A 17,070-nucleotide genomic window follows, 5' to 3' on the forward strand; every position below is an offset into this window, starting at 1 on the left:
GATCAGGAGCCTGGACGGGGCAGACTGAGTCCTGATCTGATGAGAGGCAGACACAGGGGGTTACTGATCAAAGATCAGTTAGTGATTGCTGGGGAGGACAGATGTAAACAAAGAGCAGGGGATGTAATCAGAAGGGGGGTATGAGGGCAATCGAGGGCCTGGGCAGGTGATCGGTTACCCCCGCGGGGCAGTTAGGGTCTGCTCTGATGGGTGGGGGTGCTGAGGGGTGATGGACAGGTGATAGACAGGTGATCAGAGGGGGATCAGGGGATAAGGTAGCTGTATACAAATGTATACAGTATACAGGGGGGTAGTCTGGGATGGGGTGTGGGGGTGATCTAAAGGTAGGGGGGGAGGATCAGGGGTGACTAGGAGGCAGTTAGGGACCTAAACTAAAGGGCAGCGTCGCTAGTTAGTGGCAGGTGGGGGGGTGGGGGTTTTATAGGGGTGCTAGGGTGCTGGGCAGGGGTCTGCTGGGGTGATCAGGGGGGGTATGAGGCCTGGGGTGGGAGATCAGGGGGGCTGTAGGCAAAAAAAAGCAATGTGCAGTGTCACTTACAAAGTGCTTCCTCCTCGCTGGTGGTCTCTGGAACAATGAGACCACGAGGCGAGGAGGAAGCACGTATAAGGCACTTTGTTTACCTAACAAAGTGCCTTATACTCTCTGATTGGGCTATTGTGCGGATTCCTCCGCTCGCCGGCTCTGCTAAGTGGCCGGCGAGAGGAGACAAAATGCCCGAGTAACGATCCCGGGCGGAGGATCGCGTCACGGATGACGCGATCGCTCCGCCCATGCCCTTAGAAGGACCGCCGCCTCTGTGGGTGAGCCGGTCCTTCAGGGCTCCACTTCCCGGCCGCCCCTGTGCGTTAGGCGGTCGGGAAGTGGTTAAAAATAAATGCATACATCGATAGTATTCCTTTAAGCAGGGAATTACACATCACCTATCCCAATTTGACCAGAAGTGCATGTCAAAAAGTGAGAAGCGTCCTATGCTCTCGTGGGTTCACAACCTTCTACTTTATGCTCAACCTTCACCAGCTATTTCATTTAGGAAAAACTGGGATAAACTTCTGGGCTCTCCTTTGACAGATGATCAATGGCTTACGATCTATCTTACCACACAAATCTCTTCCAGGAATACAAATTCCTCTCTTTATGGTACATAACCCCTGAAATCTTACACAAGTTTCTACCGAATATCCCCAACTCATGTTGGCGTTGCGAGACAATTTGTTGCACCTTACATTTTGATTGTCCTTAACTAAAGCACTTCTGGAAAAGTGTTCACAGGCTAACTCAACATATCTCAGGATGTAATATTTCTTTCAGCCCAGATGTTTTTATGTTGTACAATTCGACCTCTTCTCCAACCCAATATAAAAAGTCCGTAGTTCCCCATCTGATTACAGCTGCTCGAGCAACCATACCTGCCCTATGGAAGGCCAAAAATATTCAAACACTGAAGCAGTGGTTCTTGAGAGTTGAAAAAGTTACGGAACTGGAAGAAATTTTTCTAATAGCCCATGATCAGGTTGACAAAATCTCCACAATCTGGGCTTGCTGTTACGAATTTAAGGATTCTGACGAATACAAACTTATGTCATAATTTGTAATTCCCTCCACCCAGAGCTGGAACAAGGTCCTCCAGCGCCCAATTCTGAGACACCAAAGTGCGCCCCTCCTTCCTTCCCACCCCAGCCGTCACACACTGAGGCCTGGTGCACACCAAAAAACGCTAGGAGATCCTCAAAATGCTAGCAGATTTTGAAACGCTTTTTCTTATTTTTCTGTAGCGTTTCAGCTAGCATTTTGCGGTTTTGTGAAGCGTTTTTGGTGTAGTAGATTTCATGTATTGTTACAGTAAAGCTGTTACTGAACAGCTACTGTAACAAAAACGCCTGGCAAACCGCTCTGAAGTGCCGTTTTTCAGAGCGGTTTGCGTTTTTCCTATACTTAACATTGAGGCAGAAACGCATCCGCAATCCAAAATCTGCAGCAGCCCGGGAGTATGCGTTTCTGCAAAACGCCTCCCGCTCTGGTGTGCACCAGCCCATTGAAATACATTACCCTAGCGGATCCGCACCCGCAAGCGGATCGCAAACCGCAGCCGAACCGCTCTGGTGTGCACTAGGCCTGACTGCTATTAGACTAAAAGGCGCCCCAGGGCCCCTAATCCTCCCAACATCTTAATCTCTAGTTATCTGGCTTGCAGTCACTGCCATGTATCCCCTTTTCTTATTTCTCTCTGCTTCATACACAATAGGGGAATAGCAGCTGAGTGAGTTTTGCGCCCCCTCCTACATTGCGCCCTGAGGCTGGAGCCTCTCTCGCCTCTGCCTCGGCCGGCCCTGCCTCCACCACTGTATAATGGTACAATTGCTTAACTGTCTAACTGTTTAACTCTTTACTTACCCAATTGCCCAACTCCATAAATACTTTATATGGTACAATATTCTCTCTTCTGCACCTTCAACTCCCTGCTTAACCCCCCCCCCCCCCCACCACCTTCTGTTTCCTCCCTCTCTGCCACAGATTTAGCCACCCACTTCACCAACAAAATAGTCTCCATCCGTCAGGAAATATCTAATCTTCAATCTTCACCTCCCACCCGCTCACAACCAACTCCTCCTCCACCCTATCCTCCCCTCACCTCCTTCACTCCTACTACCACTGAGGAAGTCAACCACCTACTGCAGACTTCCCATACCACCACCTCCCCCCTTGACCCTATCCCTTCTGATCTACTTCAGCCTCACTTCACGGATCTGGTCCCAGTCCTCACTACCCTGTTTAACCTCTCCCTATCCACAGGCACCTTCCCCTCAGACTTCAAGCAGGCCACAGTACTGCCCCTGCTCAAGAAACCCTCCCTCGACCCCTCGCTACCCTGGACTCCGCACTCTCCTTCACTCCCCACATCCAAAACCTCACAAAGTCCTGCAACTTCCACCTTCGTAACATCTGTAAGATTCCCCTTTCCTGATCCCTGCCACCACCAAACTCCTCATCCATGCCCTCATAATTTCCCGCCTCGACTACTACAATGCCCTTCTGTCTGGTCTCCCTATGACCCTAATAGCCCCACTGCAGTCCATCATGAATGCGGCAGCCAGAATTATCCACTCCTCTCATCGCTCCACCAGGGCGGCTCCCCTCCGTGAATCCCTCCACTGGCTTCCTATCCAGTCCAGAATCAGATTCAAGATAATGGGCCCTGATTCACAAAGCGGTGATAACTCCGTTATCACGCCTAAAAGACTTTAGGCGTGATAACCTTTGCCCCGCTGACTTACCACCGCTTTGTGCTCTTTATCGCGCGCAAAGTCCCGCGCGCAAAACTTTGCGCGCGCAATCACGCAATTCCACGTGCAGCGCCCATAGGGTTTAATGGACACCGTGCGCCGCGCGATTGCGCGAGTTTCATTTTATCACGCCTAAACTGAGTTTAGGCGTGATAAAGGGCTTTTCACAGGCGTGCAAACACTTTGCACCGCTTTGTGAATCAGGCCCATTGTCTGACCCACAAATCCGTCCACAAAACCTGTCCAACCTACATTTCTGATCTTACTCAGAGATGCACACCAAGCTGCTCACTCTGCTCCTCCAATGAACTTCGCCTGACCGTCCCCCGCATCACCCAGTCCCATGCACGCCTCCAAGACTTCTCAAGAGCCGCTCCAACACTATGGAACTCCCTACCTCCACCCATTAGGGCAGCCCCCTCCTTCAACACCTTCAAGAAGGCCCTCAAAACTCACCTTTTCACTCTGGCCTACCACCCCTCACATTTGCTCTAAACCCACCGCTGAACTCTGGTCCCCTACCTCTCGTGTCCCTACCTCTCCCTCTAGATTGTAAGCCTTTGGGCAGTGTCCTCCTCCTTTTGTGTCCTACCTGATCATGCACCTCCATTACTGTGCTTGCCTAATCTCCATGCTCCATCCAGTGACTGACTAAGCATTACCTGGTACTCATACTGTGCTGTGTGATCTGGTTTTCTTGTATTCCTGTATTGTCATATTGCTGTTTGTCACTGCTAAATATTGTCTGTAACCTAAATTAATGTCCAGCGCTGCGTAATATGTTGGCGCTTTATAAATACAATAAATAATAATAGTAATAATAATCTTCTCTTTTCATTACTTACCGGTTTCCTTTATTTTTCTACCTCCCTCTCATTTCTCTATAAGCTTTTTCTCCTGAGCTCTCCTTTTCTATTCTTCTATTCAATAAATATTTTTAGCCTTTCTTGCCATCCTCAGAGTAGGCTATATTAGATAATACTCAGCATCTTCTGTAATTTACATTATACCCATCTCACTTTAGTGGTGGTAATCTAGATTTACTTCTTGGGTTTCTACTAAGTCTGAATAGATTGCTTTAACCTCCTGAGCGTTACGACGCTCAGGAGGTTTTGTTACTTTTTTTTTTTTATAAATGTCCCAAATGTGTGTAAATCCTCTAGTTAGCACTAGGCTAGCTAGAAGAAGTCTCCGGCACCCTTTGATCGCCACCGCTCCCCCGTTTATACGTTACCCAGCCTGGATCCAGCGATTGGCGCAGCCTCCCAGGACAGCTCCGGTCTTCACTATGGGAAGAATCGCACATGACGTCATGACGTTGCCGACATCATGCGCAAACCCAATCCTCCCCATAGAGAGACCGGAGCTATGCCTGGAGGCTGCGCGATCGCTGGATCCAGGGGGGGTAATATATAAACGGGGGGATCCAGGGGATCCAGGGGTGCCGGAGACTCTTACTAGCTAGCCTAGTGCTAGCCAGAGGATTTATACACATTTGGGACATTTTTTTATTTAAGGGGGACTCCTGGGGCCACAGAGCGGTATGCCCGACACAGTGTCGGGCATACCGCAAAGGAGGTTAAAAACATAAAAACAATGTTTGCCTCTTTGGTTAAGTTTATTATTTTTTATTGGCTTGATGGATGTCTTACAAATTTTTTGTGATGTTTATTGTTCACAGTGTTGTACAATTAAAAATTTCTGCTCAATAAATATATTGAAAAAGAAATGTGCTAATTACAAGTAGGGATGCTCTAACGAGTAAATCCAAGTGCCTAAGCACTCAAATTTGTAATTTAAATGAGCATTCATTACTGCAGGTGTGCGTTGGGGACAAAAGGAGTTATTAATCCGCGTCCTCCCTGCACTTCAAATAGCTTGTATGCGTCCTATTGGACGTGTTGAAAGCCTCACCAATCCGCACTTCCTCCTTAAAGCCGGAAGGAGAAAGTGCGGGTTGGCAAGGCTTGCAACGCGTCCAATAGGATGCGTGCAAGCTATATGGAGCGCAGGGAGGACGCGAGTTTATGGTCAAATAACCCCTTATGTCCCTGCCGCACACCTGCAGTAATTAACCACTTAAACCTATCTGGACGGATACATCCGTCTACATAGGCTTCACTGCTGCCGCTGCCTGGTGCTCGCTCCCATAGTTTTCCGTTAGCCCAAAGATCAATGAATGGGAACAAAGTTCCCATTCATTGATCTAAGTCCCTGTATGAAAGACCGACACCGTCAACGAGACGATTCCGTCTTTCACAAAACCCCTTCTGTCCCATTCATTCATTACTTCCGCTCTGCAGAGGAACTTTCCGCATGCAGAAATAAAAATTTCCAGATAATACATTTTTCTTACTTTTAAAATTAGCCCCTTACCTCCCACACTCCCCGATAGATAAATAAATAGTATACAATAAAACATTACATAAATAGTTACCTTAGGGACTGAACTTTTATAATATGTATGTAGTAAAATATATTGCTGTTTTAATTTTTTACATTTTGGGCTTGTAGTAAGTGATGGACGCAAAACTGAAAAAATGCTTTCTTTCCAAATTAAGAAGCCAAGATCAGCAGCACCACTCTTGAAGAAATAGCTCTTTATTCAGACACATAATTAAAATCACATGCCAAAAAAATGGGCTTAGACGCAGCTACAGCCCGCTGTTTCGAATGCTTCTTTGTCAAGCTGCAAGCTCATAAAGCTTGACAAAGAAGCTTTAATTTCGTGTCTGAATAAAGAGCTATTTCTTCAAGAGTGGTGCTGCTGATCTTGGCTTCTTGAATCGGCGATCCTTGGGCATCAGGGTCATATCAGCTTTAGCACGCTCCTATCTCCATTGGAGTGCTTGGTCTAACACTGTGTGAACTTTTCTTTCTAAATAAAATATCGGTGCCATACATTGTGATAGGGACATAATTTAAACGGTGTAATAACCGAGACAAATGGGAAAATAAAATACATGGGTTTTAATTCCGGTAGCATGTGTTATAATGGCTGAAAACTGAGAAATAATGAATTCTTTTCCATTTTTTTTCTTAACCTTCCTGTTAAAATGGATAATTCGTAACAAAATGTACCACCCAAAGAAAACCTAATTGGTGGCGGAAAAAAAACAAGATATAATTGAATTGTGCTATGTAGTGATAAAATTATTGGTGAATGAATGGGAGGGGAAAGTTGCTCGGATGCATAAGGTGAAACAACACTGAAGGCTGAAGTGGTTAATGCTCATTTAAATCACGAATTTGAGTGCTTAGGCACTCGAATTTACTCGTGAGAGCATCTCTAATTACAAGCCAATTTATTAGCACACTGCAAACTTTTTTGTGGCCCAAAGCTAAGTATGTTGTGGCTCCCCTTTTATGTGCAGCCCCTCCTATTCCCTGTGTAGCCCCTCCCATTCCCTGTGTAGCCCCTCTTCCATGTGTATTATCCATGTACTGTAGCTCCTCTTTTTTATGAACAGCTCCCTTGGGCGTCAGTTTCCCTTTTTCATGAGTTGCTCCCCATTTTCAGCCTCCTCTTTCATATATTGACAACTCTCTTTCATGTTCAGGTGCCTCCTTAGGCTGCAGCCTCCCAAGGCCCAGGCCTTCCTGGCCTTTCTGGAAATCCGGCCCTGATTATGAAGCCACACACCCATGATACGATATTTCTGAATCTTATAGAACACAAAATATGGGCAGAATATTGGAAATAATAAGTCAAGCTCAGCCTATCAATCATGCTGACGATGGGGCTTAGAGTGCATAAACGCATCCAATTTTGACAGGCCAGTGACTGGCCATGTAGTGAGGGCCAACAGATTTTGAAATACTATAAACATATTGTGTAGGTAAGATCTCGTACTACATGGAGGTGGTAAAATTGGTCAGTGATTGGCCAATCAAAATTGGATGTGCATAACAGGCTTTAGACTCACTGCCAGGCTTCTCTGAGATTTCCAAAAACTGACAGAACATCAATCCTGCACCGCTCTACCCAGAAGTAGACCCCGATTCTATCATGTTTTGCATAACAACTTTTCCTTTCCTTTTTCTATTGTAATTTAGACTTGTTTGTAGTATACTAAATGCTTTTTTTTTTTTTGCTGTATTCATTCTAAAGAGTATTTTAACAGCTGTTTAACAAAATGATTGTCTCCTGTGTATAGACCTGTGACAGAATCAAGCAATCTGCTGCTGGGACAAAGAGACGAGTCTTCATCATTGAAACCATGGGAGGTTACTGTGGATATTTAGCCACCACGGCTGGCTTATCTTCTGGTGCTGATGCTGCGTATATTTATGAAGAACCCTTTTCCATTCATGATTTACAGGTAATGGTGACAAAAACAGATGAGAATAAGATAGCATGAGGATGGGTTAGCAGTTCAGAACCCTTGGATGTCGTTTTTGGCAGCTAAGCTGCAGCATAAGGTTGGTTGGGCCCGGCCGAGCCCTCTCGAGAATTAATAATCAATACAATCCCCATGTCTATACTCAATCCCCCCTAAAGCTCTGATCTTGAATGAAGGTACTACATTTTCATGAAACTACAATATTCCTCAGTCATATTGAGTTCAAAGGTCTTTGTACTGTTCACATCTCTGCTATGTATAATGCATAGGCCTAACCCTCCTAATGGACTCCTAAGCCCAACTAATAACACTAACTAATGATCTTACATGGCAGTGTCTGGCCTGATGGTGAGTTGAGCAATCTTTTATGAGGATTATGTCCATCTGCCCAAACTTAGGGTGGTTATAAAGGTAATTTCAGGTGGCTGTGGATGAATGCAAAGAGTGTAAAAGTATATCTGGAAATACCTGTATAAATAATGCTAGCACTTTATAGTGATGGCTTTTTTCTTTGTTTACATTTGTTTTAATGGTGGCTTCATGGTGGCATAGTATATAGCAGTCTTGCCTTGTAGCTCAAACTCCCCTGTTCAAATTTGGGCTGGGACACTATCTGCATGGAGTTTGTATGTTCTCCCCATGTTTGCTTGGATTTCCTCCGAGTATTTCGGTTTGCTTCTAAATCCCAATAACATATAGATAAGTGAATTGGTTCCCCCAAAGTTGGACTTAAGGCGGCCACACCTCATGCAATTTTTTAAATATCTTTTCAATTCAAGAATTGTAATACATTTTTCTGACTGATTGTACCACACACATACGTTCAATTTTTTCCCCAATTATGAAAAAGACTGAAAACTCAGAAAAAAATTGCTTGGGTCTGTACATGAAGTCATTGACAATCTACCCTACACCATTCAATTTTCATAAAAATTTACCAGAAAAGCCAACACTCCCGATCTTTTATTTAAAAAACAAAACAGGAAATTCGATCAAATTTCTTGAATTAATGAATGAATGAAATAAAAAAAAATGCTTTTGATTTTTTTTTTGGGACAACTGATTATTTTTATTGAATTGCTGTAAAATTGGATCATTTTACATGTATGGTGTGTGTGGCCACTGGCCACCTTTAGTCTAAAGGTGCCCATACATGGCACAATTTTTCATTTTTTTTCGATTAGATAATTTAGTTCGATTATTCCGTTAGACCGAATATAAAGATTTTTCCAGCATGTCCGATCAGATTTTTCTTGAAAAAACGGGATAATCGGTCGAATTTATTGATAAAAAAAATATATATTTTCAACTTTCATTCGATTTGATCATTTAGATCGAATAAACGGGAAAATCGAATGTTTTTATTGTAGTGTGTATGGGCGTCATAAGATGGGGACATAAGACTATAACTGGTGGAGATTAGACTGTGAGCTCCTCTGAGGACAGTTAAAGAGAATCTGTATTGTTAAAATCGCACAAAAGTAAACATACCAGTGCGTTAGGGGACATCTCCTATTACCCTCTGTCACAATTTCGCCGATCCTCGCCGCATTAAAAGTGGTTAAAAACAGTTTGAAAAAGTTTGTTTATAAACAAACAAAATGGCCATCAAAACAGGAAGTAGGTTGATGTAGAGTATGTCCACACATAGAAAATACATCCATACACAAGCAGGCTGTATACACCCTTCCTTTTGAATCTCAAGAGATCATTTGTGTGTTTCTTTCCCCCTGCAGTTCTCATGCACTGAAGTTTCAGGCTGCTCTTTTCTTCCTGCAAACAGCTTTGCCCTTGTCTGTAACTCCTCAGTATGTGAAAGCCCAGCCAGCTCAGAGGACGATTTATCCAGCTTGTAAAAGATAAGAGAGAAGAGAGAAGCTGCCCTAATCTAAATTATACACAGGCAGTGTGCATAGAGGGGCCAGGAAGGGGGAGTTCATAGCAGAACCACAACACTGAAGAACTTGGCAGCCTTCCAGACACAGGCCGACAAGTCTGACAGGGGAAAGATACATTGATTTATTACAGAGACTGTCATAGTAGAAAGAGCTGCAGTAAGCCAAAACACATTAGAATAGCTTCTGGAACTTGTAGGATGATAAAAAACAGGATGCAATTTTTGTTACGGAGTCTCTTTAATGACTTTGTATACTCTGTGCTACTGAAGATATCAGTGCTATACAAACACAATATAATAATAATAATAACAGCATTTTAATTCAAGTTATGAAAAAAAAATGTACCTAAAATAAAGAGAAAATATGTAAAGCGGTTTTCTGTTTCTTAGATGAATGTGGAACATCTCACAGACAAAATGAAAACTACTGTGAAGAGAGGCTTAGTGTTAAGGTTTGTAATAAGATTAAAAATCAGTTATTTTTGTTATAATGTCAACTTTGTAAGAGCTACTGACTTTATGTTTAAATTAAAGGGAATCCGAAGCAAGAGGAATATGGAGGCCTGGCAGACCTGCAGATCTCTTTGGCTGCAGTAGTGTCTCAATCACACACCTGATTCTTATTCTAAAACAAGCATGCAGCTAATCCTGTCAGATTTTTGTCAGAAACATCTAAATGTGCATGCTTGTTTGGGGTCTAGGGCTAAAAGTATTAAAGGCAGAGGATCCGCATGACTTCAGGCAAGTGGTATTGTTTTGTGCAGCTTGCCTGTTAATTGTACAGAGCCACAATAACCCAACGTGCATATCAGGGATGATCAGGGATGATACAAACTACGCCAGTGCGAATTTACGCATCGTAGTTTGCATCTACGCATCGTAGTTCATAGGTGATGTTTCAAAACTACGCTTACGAATTTACACATAGCGAAGTACCGATACGCGTAGCTTGCGCCCACTATGCGTAGTTAACATTTGTATTGCATAGTGAACTCTGAATGCGTTACTCACGTCTAATTTTCCGCATGCGATTGTATGCTTACAAATTTACGCATTGAAAAGGGGAATGTACGCATAGAAGAGCACCCGATTGCAGAGGAATTAATGCGTGAAATTTTCTGCATACGGGCATAAGCATCCACATACACTACGCTTTGCACTACTCGTAATTGCGTATTTTAACGCATAGTCTACGAAATGCATAGGAAGCAAATATTTGATTTCAAAGCCGTAGTTTGGCGAAGCGTAATTGCGTAAAACTACGCGTAGTTCCAGCGTAGCGAAGTTGGCTGACTACGACCATCCCTGAATTGCATATACTCTGTTTCAAACTGGTTGGTCCTCATCAGTGCATGGCATGGATTAATATGGCTCTATGTGGTCTTGGGCTTCAAACATCCAGAGTTACAGATTGCCCAGGAAGCTCATGGTTCACCATGAGCCACGTTTATCCATGCCATGCACTGATAACATTTTAGTAAGAGGGCTTTTTGGTCCTTTGTAGTCCCTTACACACTCCAATGAGTTCTGGTTCACCATGAGCTTGCCATGTACTAATGAGGATCAACCATTCTGAAACAGTCTGTATGCATGTTGGATTATTGTGGCTCTGTACAATTAACAAGTTGACACAGCATTGCAGTCCAGCAGTTCTGGAGGTGTGCTTAGCTTACAGGGACAACAAATAATGATTTGCAAATTCAGCAGTGATGCATCGTGGGAGACATCATATGCTCGCTACAATATGAATAAACCCAAATACCTTCTGTCTTAAAGAAAACCTGAACTGAAAATTAAAAGTCAAAAGCATACACAAGTCATACTTACCTTCCATGTGGTCTACTCCTCAGTGTCTTTCTCCTGTCCCGCGTCCTGTTTGTTCACTGTGATCAAGGGAATTTTCCGTCCTCCATTTTGAAAATTACCATTACCCATAACAGCTTTCTGGTCAGCACACAGTTAAACTGTAACATCGCCCTCTTGAGCCATAGGGAAACATGGACATTTACCTGATACATCAGTTTTCCTCTCAGCTATAACTGACAGCAACTGATATTTTACTGACAGCAACTGATATATTTCAGATCTGACAAAATATTGTCAGAACTGGAAGGGATTATTGTCAGAAGAAAATGGTAAACTTCTGAGAGGAACTGACGACAAGGTAACTATGTAATGTTCATTTGAAGTTACCTCATGTGTTTATTTTAAATATTTTTACTCAGTACAGGTTCTCTTTAAGAAGGCAAACTGCTGTTTTGCATAGCATTTTAGTAAGGAGGCTTTTTGGTCCTTTGTAGCCCCTTACACACTCCTAGGAGTTCTGGTTCACCACGAGCTTGCTGGGTAATTTGTAACTCCAAATCGATCTCTTAACCTTCTCTGATTAGGCCCATTTTTAAGCGTACTTATGGTCCTTATGGTGCTTAGTTAGGTGCATGGAGAAGCCGAGAGTAAGCTTTCTCTGCGCTATGTAATGTAGGGGAATAAACCAAATATATTCCTCCAATGATTACCTAGTTTGTCCCTTTGGATACATTATGCGGAGTCCCCCCCCCCCCCCCCCCCCCCACACCCGCGGTGCTGCTATAGCCATGATTAACATTACAGTCTATGGCGGCACCCAAGTTGAGCACTATGGCCTCAATTGACTAAGCTTTATCAAACACTTTATCGAACATTTGATAATTTACCTCATGGGTAAAATCTAATTTTGAATTCACTAAGGTGTTATAGATTCATTGAGCGTTTGATTGATAAAACATTAGATAAATATATAACACCTTAGTGAATTCAAAGTTGGATTTTACCCATGAGGTAAATGATCAAACATTCGATAAAGTGTTTGATAAAGCTTAGTGAATTGAGGCCTATGTGGTGCCGTGCAGGTGCCACGATGACCTGACTCACACTTTTAAGGCCTCTTTTTAAATGGACGGCTGAACTGAGCACCTTCCAGCATAATTTAGTGCAGTCGAATGGCAGCGATTGTAAACACACGTGTGTCAGCATTTGACATATGGTGTAGTTACCCAACAGCAAAAAAAGACTCATATTGCCTCTGAGTGCAGCTGTGTTCAAATGTGACTCAGTATGGTGGCTGCCTCTCCACTGCCTGTTTTTAGCGCTAGCAACCACCTGGCCGTGAGGCGGAAACAGGCAGTGATTTTACTGCCTTCAGAGCCGCATGTGTGAAAGAGACCTAAACATTTGAAAAATATACACTACCTCTCCAAGACTCTCCACAGCCAAATATTCTGCAATGAGTAACACTGTAGGATGAATCATTATTTTAAAAGGAATCTTAAATTTAAAAAAAAAATGATTTTAACTTATCTGGGGCTTCTTGCAGCCCCCTGGAGTCATTCTGTGCCCATAACGTCGGTCCGGTTCCCTCCAGCAAGCAGCGGCGACCCCCGCAAAGCTAGCCGGATTCCGCCAGTCGGACACCACTGCACATGTGCGGCCCCAAGCCACACGCACTCTGATTGCGCTCTGTGCGTGCGCAGATCACGCGGTGAGAAAGCATGTGGCTGGCCAGCATTGCGGGGATCCCCGCTATTTGCCAGTGAAAGTTGGACCAATGTCGTGGGCACCGGATGACTTCACGGGGCTACAAGGTAAGTTAAAATCATTTCTTTATTTGACTTAAGATTTCCATTAACTAGTGAGAGGGGAGAAATCTAAAAGATACGCTCTGTACTATTCATGCAAGGCTATAGGGAGGAGAATCCCTCTGCTGAGCCAAATATAAACTGAGGTTTTAAAAAGGAGATTATTATTGGTCCAAGAGTCTTCCTTTATAATCAAGTATATTGAAAAACTATATCTTTGTAAGTTTGTGTGAACTTAGATTGAAACCAGTATAATGCTGTGTTTATTTCTTGTATTAAAGGAATGAAAAGTGCAATGAAAACTACTCCACAGATTTCATATTTAATTTGTATTCACAAGAGGGAAAGGGTATCTTCGACTGCAGGAAAAATGTTTTAGGCCACATGCAGCAGGTAAGGATGCTTATCTATTCCTGAACTCTAACTTACAAACCCACTCATAGACCTAGAACTGCAGCCTGAAGAAACATTCAGTGACCAGTTCAATGTTTGTAATTTATTATCAACTAAAATGGTGCAAATTATTAAAGGGACCCTTTTTTTTTAAGCACGCAAATTCGCACAGCAGTGATTTCCTATTGGCATGTTTCCACTCCACTAAATGCGAAATTCACATCCGGAAAAAAAATCTGACAACCATATTACTATTTTTCGGACGTTTCATGCAGAAAAATTGTGTGTGGTGCAATTTTCGCGCATTTGCATGCATTTTTGCACCTGCAAACAATAGTAACAATAGAGCTGGTAATTATGCGTTTGCTCCACTCTTGAACTATGCGCTGATACTAAGCACAACAGGTGGCCATATGCACATGGACATCACTTTTATCATCAACCCCGCCATCACGCATTCTAACTTGCATGGCTTATGACACTGACTTCATTCAAGCTACGAAGCTGCCTCAATGTCAAATTTTGGTCATTTATATGGACATTTACACACAGCTTATCCGCATGACCCTGTGCTTGCTCTATGCTAATCTGCATGACTTTGCCTGCTTTATGCACCGTGCATGATCTTTAACTTAGAGGCTGGAACCCATAGGAGCAATGTGTAGTGACCATACTGCAATGTGATTACACTGGCATGACCTGTGGAGGACTGCGATTGAGTCCAATATCAATATGAACAAGCAATAATGTGTGCATAACAACAAAGTTAGATGCCCTCTGAGGGTTCCTGAGGGATCTTGTATTTTTTCTGCTTTGCAATTGGGTCAAGTTCTGTTATCTGCTGAGCTTGTAGCCAAATGGCCTAACTGGATTCATGCTGATGACGATGCTCCTGATGAACTCTGGTTCCACCTAATGCATATGGATGAACTTTAGAAACCAGCTGGCAATTAATTATATATTTTGGAGAGCTTGGAGGACTGCAGCCTCTACAAGCTATTTTTTGTGCATTTCAGGGGGTAGTGCAATGGCCTCTCTATAGGGTTTCGTTTTTTAGGGGGGGGGGGGGTTCGCTATCTGGGGTATTATACTGGTATTGTAATAATATATATGTGGCTTTATCAGGTTGATATTTTGATATAGATTTTGAGTTTTCTATAATATAATAAAGTGATTCCTACATGCACCCAAGAGTCAGCTGCTTTTTATACTTTTGCCAACAATAGAACTTCCTTCTTTTGTAAAAATGCCTCCCCCCCCCCCCCCAAAAAAAAAAAATTTGCGAATGGACATGCTAATTCACATGTAAAATCACATACATGCGTATGCTATTGTGCAGTTGCATGCAAATTTTGCATTCAGAAAAATCGTATGCGATTTGCATGCCTCTAGTGGAAACGTAGCCTAATATTTCCTGTAAGTTTGATGTATAGAGCAGTCTCTTTGCATACCTTTTCTCCTTTGATCCAGCAGAGAAATCTGGGAAATAAATACACACAAGTCTATCCAGGGTCTCTGTTTCTGTAACTGCCTCACAGGCTATGATGGTACAAATTTTCTGTTTTACAACTTCAGTATTTGGTCTCCTCAGTTCCTAAATGTTTGAGGAGGTGATGCTACAGCACGGTAAACATGTCCCTGTCCAATTGAGTATATAGTTTTTATAAAGCCATTACATTTTTCTGTATTATTCTTTAAAGGAACACTGTAAGGGGGCAGAGGAAAATGAGTTGAACTTGCCCAGGCTTCTACTGGTCCCCCGCAGACATCCTGTGCCTGTGCAGCCACTCACCAATGCTCCGGCCCCGCCTCCGGTTCAGTTCTGGAATTCCAGACTTTAAAGTCTGAAAACCTCTGCGCCTGCGTTGCCGTGTCCTTGCTCCCGCTGATGTCACCAGGAGCGTACTGCAAAGTAACGGGCCATACTGGGCCTGCGCAGTACGCTCCTGGTGACTTCAGCGGGAAGCGAGGACACGGCAACGCAGGCGCAGTGGTTTTCAGACTTTAAAGTCTGAAATTCCAGAAGTGAACTGGAGGCGGGGCCGGAGCATCGGTGAGTGGCTGCGCGGGCACAGGATGTCTGCGGGGGACCATTAGAAGCCCTGGGTAAGTTCAACTCATTTTTCCCCGACCCCCCTACAGTGTTCCTTTAAGTATCGTTTCATTATTTCAATTAAATATGGGGATTAAATGATCCTGTTTTGTTGAAATTTTACTCACCATTACAACTTTTGGGGAAAACTGGGTTGTATGTTTTTTTCTCTCGCTCTCTCTGGCCTTTATTCAATTCATTTTTTTTACTTCTACGATAAGTTTTCTCCTAGGAGATCATTTTTCAACTTCTGTGACTTTTCAGCACTCTGCAATTAAAAAAGCACCAACAAGTAGGCTGAAAAGCATTTTCTTGCTCGCTGGTGGCTTAAAAGGCATTGTATTGATCAATTGTGAAAATAACACCTAGGAGAAAACAGAAAATATCACCTAGGAGAAAACATAGAAGAAAATAGAAATTGCATAAGGCCCTCTGGGTTGCACTTTTTTGTAAAAAAAACCTTATATGGTTTATAGGGAAAGATGTTTTTATGATTATATGCACTGTTAGCTTAGTGTACAACTCTGGGCAAGCCAGTCTTCTCCAGGATCTTCAAGCCACTTCTCTCCGTGGTACGTTTTCCATAGTCTATGGAAAATGTACCATGGATAGTATAACCTGAAGAAAAAATATTGACATACCTGTATAGTCACACCCTGAAGAAGTGGCCACAGGTAAGCAATTATCATTTATTATGGATACCAGACAAACGCAAGAATAAGATGCCTAATGGGGCTAAATTCCTATTAGGTTTTCATCAGTCAATTTCTATTCAAATTTGAGATTTGGATCGGTAATAATGTTAACTGTCTGTAAACAAAAAGCAAAATGAAAATGTATCAACTGGAATAATGCTGGCTTGTGCACTGATACCTGTGTTACTTGAAATCATTTTCACAGATACAGTACTTACATACTGTATTGTTTCTGAAAGCAGTTGCAAAGGTAGCACATGACTGCAGTTTGCATTAATAATTTAATTTATATTCCAGGGAGGAACGCCTACTCCATTTGACAGGAACTTTGGTACAAAAATGGGAGCTAAGGCTGTCATGTGGATGACTGGAAAAATGAAGGAATGCTCCAAACATGGTAGGTTTATCTATACAGCACAACACGGCCAATTTATCTAGACAAGAAAACGTTACCAAATGTGAGGCAAAGGATCAAAGCGTCTTCTTAGGATTTTTGTTGTACACAACACCTGAACCCTGAGTGAAACTCAAGCAATGGCTCCAGTTGTGCTCCAATTATCTTAGAAGCTGTCTTGAAATATCAGCCCCGATATCTCTCATTAATATATTAATATTATTTATTACTTATTCATTTTAATTAATACTTATTCATTTTATATATTGCCCACATCTTAAGGGCCCTTTCCCCCTAGCTAATGCATGCACAAACCCGATTACATGCACGCGTTAAAAC

The 17,070-nt window shown here is 42.8% G+C and overlaps 1 protein-coding gene across 1 annotated transcript in view; it reads left to right on the top strand.

The window, feature by feature from the left end:
- LOC137545754 (ATP-dependent 6-phosphofructokinase, muscle type) overlaps window positions 1-17,070 on the top strand; it is a 159,608-nt gene that overhangs the window by 138,374 nt on the left and 4,164 nt on the right. Inside the window, exons 19-22 of the mRNA XM_068267343.1 lie at window positions 7,461-7,625; window positions 9,934-9,995; window positions 13,439-13,550; window positions 16,635-16,734. Coding sequence (XP_068123444.1) covers window positions 7,461-7,625; window positions 9,934-9,995; window positions 13,439-13,550; window positions 16,635-16,734 — 439 coding nt within the window. The remainder of the gene's footprint in view (window positions 1-7,460; window positions 7,626-9,933; window positions 9,996-13,438; window positions 13,551-16,634; window positions 16,735-17,070) is intronic.

The sequence above is a fragment of the Hyperolius riggenbachi genome, chromosome 2, assembly GCF_040937935.1.
Source record: "Hyperolius riggenbachi isolate aHypRig1 chromosome 2, aHypRig1.pri, whole genome shotgun sequence".
Taxonomy (NCBI): domain Eukaryota; kingdom Metazoa; phylum Chordata; class Amphibia; order Anura; family Hyperoliidae; genus Hyperolius; species Hyperolius riggenbachi.